The following is a 15,669-nucleotide window of genomic DNA, read 5'->3' on the forward strand; positions in this document are numbered from 1 at the left end:
TTCATATAGAAAGAATAAAATTATATAGAGCTTTGGTATTTCTTATCTCTGTGCTTAATGGACACATTAGCCAAGCAAAGTTTATCTACAGAAATCTACCTTAGGATAAATAAGAAAAATAAAAAAGTACTTGTAAGATATCTTGATACATAAGTATGGTGTGGGCTATCAGTAATACTTAATATGTTGTTGCATTAACATTGTGATCTAAATAGCCTTGAGCACAATTTATCGTTTATTACATGGCAGATTAGATTAGAAGCTTTTGTTAATGTGCATCATTCATTTTGTACTTTAGGTTTATGATTATTGTGATTTCTCCCTTCTGCGGACTGAAGTCAGTAGAAGTGGGCAGTTCTTTGCTGGTGGAGAAGTGCTTGCTGCTCACAGAATCATCATCTGGACAGAAGATGGTCACAGTTACATCTATCAGCTGCTGAACAGGTGGGCTCAGATGGGAGCGGCATACAAAACATTCAGGTTGGAAATGAACTTTGGGAGGCTTATTATGGAAAAATCCTTGAATGCTGCCCATGATCAAACACCAGAACAAAACAACTTTGGCACTAGAAAATTTACTCTGGGCTTGGTAGGCTTCTGCCTTTGTATAAAACAGCAGGGGATAAAGGAATGAGATTAACCATGTATAACTTGTACAGCTGGTACTGGGTTTTCAAAAAGTCACTTGTAATTATTAACCCAACAATTTCTAACTAAAGTTTAGAAACTTGAATGGTACCGTCCAGCTTTTGAAAGTGGAAAGGAAAAATAAAAACGAATAAAGAACCCCAAATTTCTAAACTTTGCTTTTTATTTTTTTGACACACAGTGGGCTTTCAAAAAGCATATACCCTGCTGATGGAAGAGTGCTTAAAGAGACCATTTATCCTCATTTACTGTGTTCTACTTCTGTGCAGGAAAACAAGGTAATGCCAGAAAAGAGGGCTGCCTCAAAGCTGTTCCATTCCATTTCTTAGATAAGTGTTGCTTTGTCTGTAACAGAGTCAGACTTGAAAAAAATGGAATTGAAGAATCACATCAAGTTGTTAATGAGAAAATCAAATCTAAATATTAATAGCTACTAAAGGAAAACTTTGCCTTTAAAAAGTCTATTTTTTCCAAGTCTGATTAAACAAAACATATTTATTATAGAATAAAATTATAACTGTTTAAAAAGAGAAATTAAAATTCCAACTTTACCACTATAAATATTCACTGTAAATATTTTTTATTATGTGTCATTATTTATTTTAATTGAAAAAATTTAAAAATATTTGAAGTTTCAAGATTAGTACAATTAGCACTCATATACTCTTTACCTAGATTCACCAATTGTCAATATTTTGCCATATTTATTTTTTCTCTGTCTTTCTTTATACTCACACACATACACCAAACACACATTTTTCACTGACCGTTTTGATAGATGGTTTCATACAACATTAACATTTTGATATATCTACTCTGATTTTAAAATTTTTCCAAATAGTTTATACCCCTCTTCTTTAAATAGTAAGATCATATTCACATGTACTTAGTTCTTCTTCTGAATAAAACAAATTTAACTGTGGTCCCTGGTAGAAAATTGAGAATATAATTGTGAGCTTTTACTTGGCTGAATTATATCTTTGACACGCTACGAAGACTGGAAATTTAAGCAGTTATTTTATTATAGTAGTGTTAACCAAAGTGGGTTTTTTAAACTTTTGGACTTATTCATTAGTTAATTATCCAAAAGGCATTTCGTGGAGAATGGAGGAGTTTTGAATTATTGATGCGCCAACCAAGGAAGCATGTTAAGTTTTACAGAGTGATGGTTTGCTTAATTAGACAGCATTCCATAGCTGTTGGAAATCCTATAGTTCAGTGATTTTTTTCCGCTAACATATCTATGAGGTTTGTTCCAAAAAGTTGATTAAGAAACTGTCAGCCAAAAATTGGGACCCCAGTTGGGGCATAGGCAAACCTTAAAATCATGACATTCAGCAAGTGCTCCTAGGGTCATTTGTAGGCAGCAAGAGAGCTCTGTGTTGCTGTTGATCACAAAAGCAAGATGGTGACTTACTCATAAAGGCGCTTTTAGTTATTTTGAAAGGACCTGCCTTTCTTTCTTTTTTATCTCCAGAATGCATTTTTTTAAAGCAGTTTTCCCTAAAAGCTAAATATAGGTAGTATCCGATAGGAGCTTCTCATCTACTGCAAATATCAACACTATCTATAACTATGAGGAAAAAGAACAGCAATTACAAAATAACTGTAAAAATTCTAATTTTATGAGAAACTTCCTTGCTTTGTTTCTCAATATGTGAAGATGAAGATTTATGGGTTCTCTATCAATAATTCTTATTTAGACAACCACAATTCTGTATTTTAATAGTGGGAAGTGCTTGGAAGCCAGTGCACTATGAATAGAATAATCTGAAACTGAAAGACTAAGTGTACCACCTATGCTTAGACTCTTGCTTGCCCTTTATCAAGGCAAAAAAGGAAGTCAGATATTATCTCCTTACTCAAAACATCACTGCTGGTCACTACTTGTAAGACTTCTTAGTGGCTCTTGCACTTAGAAGGTAATGAAAGCATTTTGGTGGGGCGGCTAGGTGAGTTTGATAGACCTAATGAGCTTAAGAAAGGGTGTGGTGTAAACATGTAGCATTGACTGGACTTGTTTTGTTTTGTTTTGTTTTTGTAGTGATACCATAGAATTAAATCTCAAGGTTTGATAGTAACACGCTCTCAGGATTACTCTTTGTGATCTAGGGGACACGTCTGCTGATGGAGTAGTAGCAAGAATGGGAACTCCCCGCTCCTTTCAGAATCTTTATGAGAGTCTTACTAGCTTCAAGTCATAGCTGATGAGGCCTTTGGGAAGGCTCCTGGCTGTTAGGATTAGGAGCTGAGTTTTCCAGGGTCTTGGATGAAGAGTAATACTGTAGCGTTGACAGGGAGTAATGTATAGAAACAACCTGAGGATAGCAAGTAAGACATTGGAGTACATGAACTAAGAGTAATGACAACGGTGATGATGACAGTTCTTATTATTTTCAGACTTATACACTGCTTCATTTACAACACTTCCCATTATCATCCCATTTTAAAACTAGTGTTCAGAAAGTTTAATTTTCCAAGGTTTGAATCAGATAGTATGGCTCAAGAATGGGCCATACTATGGCTATGGTAATGGGTCTGTGGAGTGAGTTTTTCAATTGTTCTGAAAGGTAGATAATAAGAATAGTTGATATTTATTGAGTGCATACCAAATGGCTGGCATTATTCTAAGCACCTTATCTTATCAACTCAATCCTGATAGCAATCCCACATAGTAGGTGCCTTTGTTAGCCTTCTTTCAGTTAGAGAACATGAGACCTAAAGAAGTTAATTGTCTAAATCAATTAATTGGCTCCTTTAATAGATTTTGTATGTGCTAAAACCAGTATTTGAATACAGGCAATTAGCCCAAGAGAATTCACGCTAAATGACTGTTTTATTACATCTTGGAAGATGGATACTCCTTGTGATGGGTACTAGGTCCTGTGTTGAACAATCAGAATTTATATGGTAAAGGCCTTTGGGCAGGCTTTCAAATGAATTACAGAACTAGAGAGGGAACCACTAGAAAGAAGGATGATGGAGGTGTCAAGGAGTTGGGTGTAAGCATGAGAGGCATGTCAGGGCAGAAGCTGAGAGCAGAGGGAATCACAGCCGCAGGGGAGTGTGGGCTGTAGGGGCGGCACAGGGAGCTGAGAGGGAAGAGATGTGCTGCCACCAGCTTGAGTGACTCGCCAGAAGCTTCATTCTCATCAAAATTTTGAGGGAGTTAGATTAGTCATTCCTAGGGTTCCTAAAGTTTGAGAGAGTTTGAGAAGCCAATTTAACTAAATTTTATCAACACCATTCTAACACCTACAATGATAATGGCCATGAGAACTCTAAAACCCCAAATTGCCTTATGAATCTTAAAAAAAATTTTTTTTTCAGAGAACTGACTTCATAGAAACTGTTTTTTGCAATGCTCTCATCTCTTGGGATACAGAGTATTACATATCTTGTTTGAATTGTCTGGATTAGTTTCTCATTTTCTTCCTGGTTTAGTTTCCTTTTCTCCATACCAGGAACAATAACAATATTTACTTACTTTGCAGCTTTGTTGTGATGATTAAATGTAGCAGTATTTTGGCCCTTAATATTCTCTAAAGGTGCACTAATATATCTAAGATCGGACCTTCAAACATGTATTTTCTGACTAGGAATTGTCACTTTCCTATACTTTTTTTTAATTAAAAATTTTTTGGCCCTGGCCGGTTGGCTCAGTGGTAGAGCGTTGGCCTGGCGTACAGGAGTCTCGGATTCGATTCCTGGCCAGGGCACACAGGAGAGGCACTCATCTGCTTCTCCACCCCTCCCCTTCTCCTTCCTCTCTGTCTTTCTCTTCCCCTCCCACAGCCGAGGCTCCACTAGAGCAGGGTTGGCCTGGGTGCTGAGCATGGCTCTGTGGCCTCTGCCTCATGCACTAGAATGGCTCTGGTTGCAGCAGAGCGACGCCCCAGATGGGCAGAGCATCACCCCCTGGTGGGCATGCTTGGTGGATCCCGGTAGGGCGCATGTGGGAGTCTGTCTGACTGTTTCCAACTTCAGAAAAATACAAAAAAAAAATTTTTTTTTTCAATTACATTTGACATTCCGTATTATATTACTTTCAGGTGTACAGTATAGTGATTATACATTTATATAACTTATAAATTGATCACATCAATAAGACTTTTTTGGATGTTTTTAATTCTAGCACCAGCAGTTGGCTCTCTTGTCAGTGCCCTTGATTTATAAATCAAACGTAGTTTTTGTTTTTCTAATCACGTAATCATTTTGATCCGTTGTGAATAATCTCTATATATAATACAAGTCTACCCAAAAAACATCTACACTGTATTGAGATACTAAGGAGATTCTAGCCTCATTCATGAGTGAAAACATCTTTTAAAACACTGGTGCCCAATATTCATACTCTGCCTCAGCAAAATTATAACTCTCTCTCTCTCTCTCTAAACATATAACATTAATATAAATGACACCTGTATAATATGTATTTATTTACATTAATATAAATAATAATACATATTTTAACAATTCATCAAATCATTTTTCTTTTTCTTAGTGGCCACCTAGGAAATTTGAAATCAAGTGTTTTGAATCTGAAAAATGGTAAACAGAAACTGGAAAGTGTATTAAGTATACAAAATTGCAAATAATAATTTTTGCTATTTTAACTGACAATTAAAACATAAAGAAATCAGGCCTTCTTAGTAGACAATAGAGAATTGTTAGCAAGACACAGGCTCTTGAGTCAGAATTACTAAACTCAAGTCCACTACAGTCTACATCACCTTAGATAAATCAAGCTCTTAACTCCCAGTTTATTCATCTGTAGAGTGAAGACAATGATAGTACTAATTTCACAGGATTATTTAACTGAATATATGTAAAGCCCCTACAAGTATATGTAATATATACACAAAACATGTTCAATAAATGTTAGATATTTTTATAACACTCTGAAGTCTAGCTGATGACATTTCTTCTTATTTTATAAATTTTTTTGTCTTGAATAAGAGATTATAAGTACTTGAAAACTTTGAAACAGTGGGAAACCAATGGAAACAATTTAGTTCATCTGGGAAGCTGTGTTCCACCACTTAAAAAACAGTGGCTGTCATTTTATACTTAGATATTTTCCTACAGAAAGCTAACTTTTTGTTTTGGACTAGAGCCTTCCCGTTGTCATGGGCTACATGAATGAGAGGAAAGAGCCTTTTTATAAGGTGCTTTTCTCTGGAGAAATCTCAGGAAGAATCACCTTTTGGCACATCCCCGATGTTCCTGTGTCCAAATTTGATGGTTCTCCTAGAGGTAAGGCAAGATTCACTTTTAATCACCTGTCTTCTCAGAAATGGTTTATAACTGATTTAGTGTTTTTCTAAGTTTTGTCACATGGGCTACAGACATGAAAAACTATGCAGTAGATGCCAACATAAATCACTTATACTTCTCATACAAAAATACAACCAATATAATACAAAATAACATTAATTTAACATGAGTGATGTTTTCTTGAAGTAAAATGAATGCTGGCAATACTACATAGGGGAGGATAACACCCTATATTCATATTTTTGGTTTGTCATGTCCATATGCTTTACCCTTTTTCAGTCACTTTCTCCAGTGGGATTATTACAGCTGCTAGGAACAGCAAGCACAGGTATAAACTTGGCCACTGAAACATTTGGCAATTTGAAGGATTAAATGATTTAGCATTGGCTTATTTTAATTTTTCTTAGAATAAAAAACTGAAACCATCAAAGTAAACATTGTTGCAGGGAACGTTCAAACTCCTAAGGTTACTATGTGTTCCAAATTGAGGAAGCCTGTCTTACTTTTTTTCTTCTTATTTCCAAATCAGTGCATCATCTCTGTGAACCCTTGTCTGGGGCACAGCAGAATCAGGGTCCTTTATACTTGAATGTCTAAGCACTAATTACCATTAGTAAACAATTTCACTGGTATAACTTTGTCCCTTTCTCAAGTGTTTTCAAAATTATTCATTTAGACGTAGATTAATAAGAAATGGGTCAAGAAATAGAATTAGACCTTGGTGTAGTGTGTGGAAAAGTTTCTTACAAGTCAATCTTGAGAGTTAACGAGTATACACCATGACCACTGCTGAGGCCACTGGGTGGTGGCTCTAGGACTTCTCGTGTCTGTTCTGCTTACAGCAGTAGAATTAAATGTCTAGTCAACCTTTTTTATAATTAGAACCAAAGACATTTATGACAACTCTTGGTGCTAGCCTAAGGTTTGGGGTTAAGGTTTTCACAGTCACTGTAGCTGTAACATGTGTACTGTACGGTCAAGGAGACCCCTTCATAGAGAGGTAGGTTGGCCTTAACTTGCCTTCTTTGCTCCTGGATGCCAAGCCTCTCTCACTTCCTGCACATACCTGAAGCCCAGTTCATTTGCTTTGGTGGTCAGCTACATAAAATGGTAATCAGTGTTCTTGGTAACCATAGATAGTTGCCTGGGGTTAGGGTATGATTTTGAGCTATTTCTGTCCTTGACATTTAAATAATAAATTCCTTCCATTTACCTCACACAACTAAAACACCCCCAGTTATTTCTCTTAACATTCATTGCTAAGGCAAGTAAAGAACTCATGAGATTGGTCTAACATTTTATAGCATTACAAGAGCTTCTCAGATTTTTTCATTTGACCAAAGTCTAAAATATGGATTCTTGCTGTATTGGCCAAGAGTTTGCTTAAAGGCTTTTAATCACTGTAAAAAAAAAATAGAGGACTGGATGAAGAAGATGGGGCACATATACACCATGGTATATTATTCAGCTAGGAGAAATGGTGACATCGGATCACTTATAGCGTAATGGTGGAGTCTTGGTAGCATTGTGCGGGGTGAAATAAGCGAATCAGAAAATAACAGGAACTGCAGGATTCCATACATTGGTGGGACATAAAGGCGAGACTGGGAGGCATGAACAAGAGTGTGGTGGCTATGGGGGGTGGGGGGAGGGAGGGAGGGAGAGGGGGAGGGGGAGGGGTACAGAGAGAACTGGATGGAGGGTGGCAGAGGACGATCTCTCTTCGGGTGAGGGGTATGCAACAGAACTAAATGACAAGATAACCTGGAAATGTTTTCTTTGAATGTACGTACCCTGATTTATTGATGTCACCCCATTAAAATAAAAATTTATTTATTAAAAAAAAAATGAATATACTAATGCTCATTTATTCTATCGAGTCTCCTTGAAAGGACAGAGGACTAGTGAAGTTGCATTTTGAATGAAGGCGGTAGATGGCAGGAGCACTCTTTGCCTACTGTTAGGATGGCAAAGAGCCTCTGTGCACCCCCATCAGCTGGTGCCTTCATAATATTTTTCAAATCTATGACTACATAAACCAAATTTTTTCTTGTTATATGTTTTCTTTTTAGAGATACCAATAACTACCACCTGGACCCTTCAAGATAATTTTGATAAGCATCATATTATGTCACAAAGTATTATCGACTACTTCTCTGGGTTTAAAGACGAAGCTGGAACTGTGGTAGTCACTTCATCAGAGTATGTCCCAAGTCTTGATAAACTAATATGTGGCTGTGAAGATGGGAAAATTTTCATTATACAGGCTTTGAATGCTGCCAAAGTAGGACTTCTAGAAGGCGGTTCTTTATTAAAAGGTCATTGAGTTTTATTTATCCCTAGTACTTAATTTATCTAAATTTCAACTGTAACAATTCTGTACTATGAAGATTGCTGAAGCTGACATTTGCTAATAAATTTGTACATGATTTAATGTTTAAGTAAAATATACATAATATAATTGTTTAAAAGTCAAACGGAGGATTAAACTATGAGAAGTATGTTTCTCTTTTTCCTTCATTTTCCTGTTCCCTTCACCTAAAGAAACTGTCAATAACTTTCTTTATACCTTTCTCAAAATTTCCTATGCATATATAAGCATATAAGAGAATGGCAATATGCATTCTTTTAGTTAGTTTATATATATGTGAAAACATGTTCTCCATACATTACTGAAATATTCCTAAAAAATATTAATAAAATATTATGGAGCACTTTTTAAATGATTAATAATAAATTTTAACTTTAAATAATATTCATGGATGTTTAAGTATTTCTAGGCTTTGGCTACTAAGATAATGCAAAATTAACTATCTTTGCACATATATGTGAGTGTATCTCTAGATTAATTCCAAGAATTACTGGATCAATGTTTGTGTGCATTTCTAATTTAAAAAATATATCTGAGCCTGACCAGGCAGTGGCTCAGTGGATAGAGCGATGGACTGGGATTCAGGCGACCCAGGTTCAAGACCCGAGGTCGCCAGCTTGAGTGTGGGCTCATCCAGCTTGAGCAAAGCTCACCAGCTTGGACCCAAGGTCGCTGGCTCGAGCAGGGGGTTATTGGGTCTTCTGAGGGCCCGCGGTCAAGGTACATATGAGAAAGCAATCAATAAACAACTAAAATGTTGCAACGAAAAACTGATGATTGATGCTTCTCATCTCTCTCCATTCCTGTCTGTCTGTCCCTATCTCTGACTCTTTCTGTCTCTGTAAAAAAAATTTTTTTTTAAAATAAAAATAAAAAATATATCTGAAAATGTTCTCCAAAGAACATGCATTAATATGCATGTGTGTCCACCAACAGCCTATGCAAAGGCCTTGTTCCCCAAACCTTAGCCAACTTTGTGTGCTATTAAACTCTTTAATATTTGCCAACCCGTAAAAAAAGGTGTGTTTGTGTTTTGATTTTTATTTCCTTGTCAATGAAATGTAAATATACTCTCATGTATCTTTGTACATTGCAACAGCAAATACCTGTGAAATAAACGCTTGTGTAGTAAGTTCTCTTATGAAAAGGAAGAAAATGTAGGAGGTTATCCAGATTTGGAGATGTGCAGGTAAATTTGTATTCTATTTTTTATTGTACCGATCCTACTTGACTACAAGGTGTTTGTAATCAAGTAGGTCCTTAATGGTAAGGACTAAATCTCAGTTCAAAAAAAAAATAAAACTTTTTAACCTTGCCTATTATTGTTCTCAGCTCTTTGGCTACTTACTATAAATGCTACTAACTTGTTATTCAGTGATTGATTGTAGTAGAGAAGTGAATAGCAATGAACCAAGGAGAAGTAATGTACTGCAATACAGCTCAATAGCTGTTGCTAAAGGTTAGTGAAAAAGCTTAAGACCTTAGCATTATTTACCAAGACTGATTTGTCTTATCCAGGCAACAAACAGAAGCCTACATTTGACTTGTAAGTTTTATTATGAATTACTATTTATATTAGCTTGTTCAAGGGATATAAAGTGAGGTTGTACCTGATGGAATGGAGGTAACTAAGGATTCTTTAACAGAAGTAATAATGGCTCTTTGGCACTCATTTTAAATTTGAATAAGAGAGTTTGTGGTCTGTGGGTCCTTGCCAATTTTTTTTAGATTTCGTTAGTAAAGGAAGAAAGAGTGTGGAAACTGGATGTCAGTAGCTTTGAGTTCTAGTACAACTGTGGCATAAAATACCGTTTCCTACCAAGTGCCAAAAGAAATTATGGACTTTATCTTATTTATTCCACACAACAGTCTGATGTGAAGTAAGGGCTGTTATCTCAGTTTTTTTTTGAGGTGCAATACCTGTGGCTTAGAGGGACAAAGCAACTTGTCCATGTGACATACCTCATAAATGATAGACCCAGAAAAATAAAGTCAAATCTGTTTAACAGCAAAGCTATGCTCTTAAACATTATGCTGTGCCTTTGCACTTTGATTCAAGTCACCTAGCTTTTCTGAGTGTCAAATGCTTTGTCTGTAAAATGAAGAGATAGGACTAGGCAATCTCTAATATCTTTGAAAGGAAAAATATTCTGTGAAACTTTTCTTTTACACACTTCACTTGGTCATGCTATTTTAAAGCACGGCAAGTATGTTCTAAGATTTTTTTTTTGTAGGTCAAGTGTTCAAAATTGTTTGCTCTTTTAGAACAGTGTTAACTGTTTTGTGGGACTGATATTGGTAACTTGCTAATATCCTTAAAGAATTAACAGACTTTGAACAACCAGTGTTAGTAATGATCTGGCTTATGAGGAGGCACTTGCCTTTGAGATGGCCCAAGTGTTGTTTATTAATTTTGTTAGCCAATTGCCTGGCTTTTATAGTTTTCTTACATTAAAATTTTATAAAAGATCATCTCAGGACTATTTCTTGAACAAAAATAACTTATGTATGATTTGGTGTTTGGTTGTTTTTCAGATTCCCTTTCTCACAAAGTTCTCAAAGGCCATCATCAAAGTGTTACTTCATTACTTTACCCACGTGCTCTCTCTTCAAAATTAGACCAAAGTTGGCTAGTGTCCGGGGACCAGGACTCATGCGTCATCATATGGGATATCTTTACTGAAGAAATTCTGCATAAATTCTTTTTGGAAGGTGGTCCAGTAACAAGCCTTTTGATGTCACCAGATAACTTCAGAGTAAGTTAAGATAAAGAGTAAAATATATCATAAATTTAAAAGTTGCTTAACATTACAACTAGATAATTTTTATGCATGTCTTTATAATCTTTTTATATACATTGCATTATTATAGCTTATACAATAATTTTATTCTACAGCAAAGGTTTTGGCAATTCTTGGCTTTATAAAAGCCAGTTAATTCTCCTAAAGTACTTATATTCTCCTCTTTTCTCTCCTAGTTCTTAATTTTTAATGGAACTACCTTTTTTTTAAATAAAATCATAAAAATAATGATACTCAATGCATAAGTAATTCAAATATATAGGAATTTACCAATTAGAAATTATTTTTTGTCTTCAACAATTTACTTTTATAATAATATTTATAGTTATATTTTTTTATTAAATAGATTCTTGTTTGTTCACTTAATAAATAATAAGCTTTAACAAATCTACCTTGTGCTGGAAAAAAGAAAACACTTTCAAGTATAATTTTATCGTGCAATGTAAACTTAAATTTCATAGATATTTTCTATTTGTTAAAATATAAAAAACCAACTTTTGAGTTTTCTTAGTTTGTAAGTTAGTTGATTGGCTTGTAAAAATTATTTCTCCATAGTAATATTATAAAAAATTAGCTCCAAAGTAAACTTGGGCAAAACTTATGCTGTGTTTTTGTAGTAAGACATAAATAAAGCAATATTTCAGCAATACAATTTAATAAAACAATGAAATAAAGCTAACTGACTTTACAAAAAAAAAAACCACACAAACTTCTATGTGCTGACTTGGGACCCATTAATATGTCTGTTATTCCTGAAGTTCCCCCTTTATCAATTTTTTTAAGCAATGTTTTTCCTTTCACCTCCAGCTGGTTGTCCAAGTCAGCCCCACTCCTGATCCCTTCTGCTTCTGCCTCAGTAGTAGATATTTTAACAATCAGATTCCAACCATATCAGATTTAGAAAGGGGGTTATTGAAAGGGTGCAAGCAGAGATCTTTATACATCCAATATGAAACACTATAGCAAGGACTCAGGGCAACATGAACAGGAGCCAAGGCTACGCCTCAAGTCTCCCTTCCTGAGAAGCCTGCTTGCTCCTTCCTCCTGCTTCTTCCTATGGCTTTTAATTTTATGATTCAAATGTCTAAAAAAGGGTTCTGTTTGGCCTAATATGGCCTCTAGTGTATGTCTACTTGTGGACATAGGATCTGTGTTCCCATATTGTGTGTGCGTTCACATGTGTGTCTGCATACTCTGAAGTACGTTGGACTGTCCATTCTAGAGGCTGTGGGCTGGGTAGTTCCTACAAGAGGTCATACTGGAGAGGCAGTGCCGTGTTTCCCATTCTTCAAATCTAGGCTCTCCCCATCTATTCACCCACTATTTTGTGATTTTTCTTTCTCAAGATTTCTGAAGTCTCCTTAAAAAGAATTAGGAAAAACAGCATGCTTCCCAATGCCCCACAGAAAGTGATCAGTGATGGGCACTGGGAGATCCTCAAGGGATTCCAGCTGCTGCATCCGGATAGTTGCCTTTGTGAAAGTAGGGGCATCCATATAGCAAGACTGCCTGCTCCCCTCCTCCTCCACCCCGCCTCACTCCATTTGTGTTCATGGTCCAACTATAGCACGACTGGTGGTGGGCACAGAGCTGCCTTATAAACCCTCACAGATTAGCCTGGGCAGCACCCAGCGTGGATGGTCTTGTACTAAACTGTGCTCAAGGTAACCACTTGCTGACTTTTTTTTTTTTTTAAGTATCTTAAGAATCTTTGTCCTATGAGCCTATTTTTGGCCCTGTGTCTTTGAGACTGAGCATTCATTGGGAACCATCTAATGCTTACTTCTTTTAGATTGTGTCTACACTGAGTTTCCTGTTTGGATTACAATCTGAATAGTTCTGGGAACAGCACCAAATTACTTTTTGAGGCTTTAAGTGGAAAATACAAGCTCATGATACCCTTGGGCCTAAGCTTGTGTCCACAAATAGCTTCTTTTTGTGGCAACAAATTAGTTCTGGGGTTTATTTTATTCTGCATTATTTCCGATGTCTGCCTCGCTGCCTGAATTTGCTGAGTGATGGTGAAGTCCTTCATTTATCTTAGAAGTAGATCTGGCCTGGAATTCTCCTTTTAACTTGCATCTCTTGACCTTCCTGATAGATTGTTGGGTTTAAAATCTCAGTGTGTAAAGTCCCCCTCTAGAGTGTTCTGTGGAGAGGTGCTGTACAAAGTGGAAATAGCATTTTATAAAGGGGCTTTAATAAACATGTTATATTAGTAGGGGGGAAAATCTGATTTAATTTTAGAGAGGGCATTTGATTCTTTACTTATAAGGAATGTTGATTGTTTGTTTTCACAGCTAAGAAGTAATCAGCTAATTTTCTGCGTGTGCAGTGACCATTCCGTGGCTCTCCTTCACCTTGAGGAGAAGAGGTTTCTCTTTTGTGCGCGGAAGCACCTTTTCCCCGTGAAGATGATCAAGTGGCACCCGGTTGAGAATTTTTTAATTGTTGGATGTGCAGATGATTCTGTTTACATCTGGGAGGTTGAAACAGGTAAACTGGAATTATACCCCCTTTCAACCTTTATATTAATATATGTATGCATCAAAACATTTGGCTAGGTGGAGAATTTCAGAGACTACGCTGTGATGACCTCACTTGCTTTAACTTTTGGTTGGGCTGCATTTAATGGCTTTGGTTGAAGGCAGGTGTGGGAAATAAAACACAATGACGCAAGTCAGGTCCTGACCAACTGATGATTAGCTGACAGGGCAGTGCACAGGAATGAGCTGGATATTTCTGGAAGCTATAAATAAAAACATAAGTTATCTACTTTAATTATTAACAACAGTGAAATTTAGTATCCTACTAGTTTCAAATTATCATTAAATTCTGCCTTCTTCAACACACTCACTATCTCAGCAACATTTTGAGTTAATTGATGACCAGTGATAATGGAATATAATTAATTACAAAATTCCACAAAGTTGACTCAGGGAAATTGAAAATTGAGTGGCTCAATGGAACTCTGGATATCGTAGCAAATGCATGGTTTGAACCTCAGAGTTTTTAAGAAAGTTTTGCTATATGATCTAAGAGTTACACATTTCAGACAAATGCTTGGGAACATATCAAATAAGGTGAGGTAATTAATGAATGTGAGTCAGGGGAGGGAGCTGGAGAGTCCATCTTACTGATGCCATGGCATTATTTTTATTGATTAATCAGTGACGGTTTTATGTTGGGTGTTATTAAGAGACTAGATAGTTTATAATATTATAGTTTAGAGCCATACTTCACCAAAATAACTGCTACATTTTTTACATTTGACTTTTGTGTGTTAATGATGATGGCTAATGTACTGGTGTATAGCCGATGCAACATACATGAGTATGTTACACAAGTACCTCACTTTACAACTTTGACAGGATTTCATGCTCATTTCCCATTACACTGTCACAACCTCCAGGACGGGAAGGAAAGGTCTTATTCTCCATTTTATTGGTGAGGAATTTGGAACTTTGATTTGTTAAATGTGCAACCAAAGTCAGGGCCTTTATTGTTCTTTGCAATATATATCATACAAAATTAGGAGAGTTTTATTTTAAAAAATTTTTTATTTATTTAATTTTTTTATTTTTTTAGTTTTTTACAGAGACAGAGAGAGAGTCAGAGAGAGAGATAGACAGGAATGGAGTGATGACAAACATCAATCACTAGTTCTGTGTTGCGCCTTGCGACACCTCAGTTGTTCATTGATCGCTTTCTCATATGTGCCTTGACTGCGGGCCTTCAGCAAACCGAGTAACCCCTAGATTGAGCCAGGACCTTGGGTCCAAGCTGGTGAGCTTTTGCTCAAACCAGATGAGCCTGTGCTCAAGCTGGCGACCTCGGGGTCTCGAACTTGGGTCTTTCTGCATCCCAGTTCGGCGTTCTGTCCACTGCACCACCGCCTGGTCAGGCTTAGGAGAATGTTAGAATTTGTAAGTAATCTATCAACCTGAGTGACAGTTAAGTACAATGGATAAAATAGACTCTAAAGTCTAGGCTTGCCTACAGGGCTTGATAACAAAGATCTATAGGACTTTGGCCAAATTATTTGTCTGCTCCACATGTCAGTTTTCTCATCTGTGCATGAGAGTATTAGTACACCTTCCTGTTAGGTTTAAATGAATTAATACCTGCAATGCTTGTAACAGTACCTATAGGGTGCTATGCCTTTAGTTATAGTTAAATGTTATTACTTTTATTATCACCATTATCATCAAAGAAGGCAGCAAAATCTTGACATTTGCTTGTGAAATCTGAGTCTGTAAAACACATATACTTTAAATCTGTGTAGTTGCATTGTTTTCAATTGTGAATACTTGCTAACCAAACATATATTTTTCTAGAAAATAAAATCCAGCAAGAATACAGAGCTGCCTGTGCACTCATGAGTGTTCATGGTTTGGTTGCCCCATCATGATACCTTTTAGCCAATGCAACTTTTTTGTTTTTAATTTACATTTTAACGGGGGTGGGCAGTATTAGAAGGAAGCCAACCCACTTCTTGATGCCGTATTCTCACATTGTCTTTTCATTCTATTATTTCTTTTCAAACTCCCAAATATATAAATAAATGTTATA

General features: G+C 36.2%; 1 protein-coding gene across 3 annotated transcripts in view; it reads left to right on the top strand.

Annotated features, from left to right (window-relative positions):
• WDR72 (WD repeat domain 72) overlaps window positions 1-15,669 on the top strand; it is a 224,710-nt gene that overhangs the window by 45,915 nt on the left and 163,126 nt on the right. For all 3 annotated transcript variants that reach the window (XM_066341869.1, XM_066341870.1, XM_066341868.1), the window contains exons 8-13: window positions 299-444; window positions 830-926; window positions 5,763-5,904; window positions 7,998-8,243; window positions 10,832-11,052; window positions 13,398-13,593. In XM_066341869.1, the coding sequence (XP_066197966.1) occupies window positions 299-444; window positions 830-926; window positions 5,763-5,904; window positions 7,998-8,243; window positions 10,832-11,052; window positions 13,398-13,593 (1,048 nt within the window). The remainder of the gene's footprint in view (window positions 1-298; window positions 445-829; window positions 927-5,762; window positions 5,905-7,997; window positions 8,244-10,831; window positions 11,053-13,397; window positions 13,594-15,669) is intronic.

Source organism: Saccopteryx leptura, chromosome 6 (genome assembly GCF_036850995.1).
Source record: "Saccopteryx leptura isolate mSacLep1 chromosome 6, mSacLep1_pri_phased_curated, whole genome shotgun sequence".
NCBI classification, from domain to species: Eukaryota; Metazoa; Chordata; class Mammalia; order Chiroptera; family Emballonuridae; genus Saccopteryx; species Saccopteryx leptura.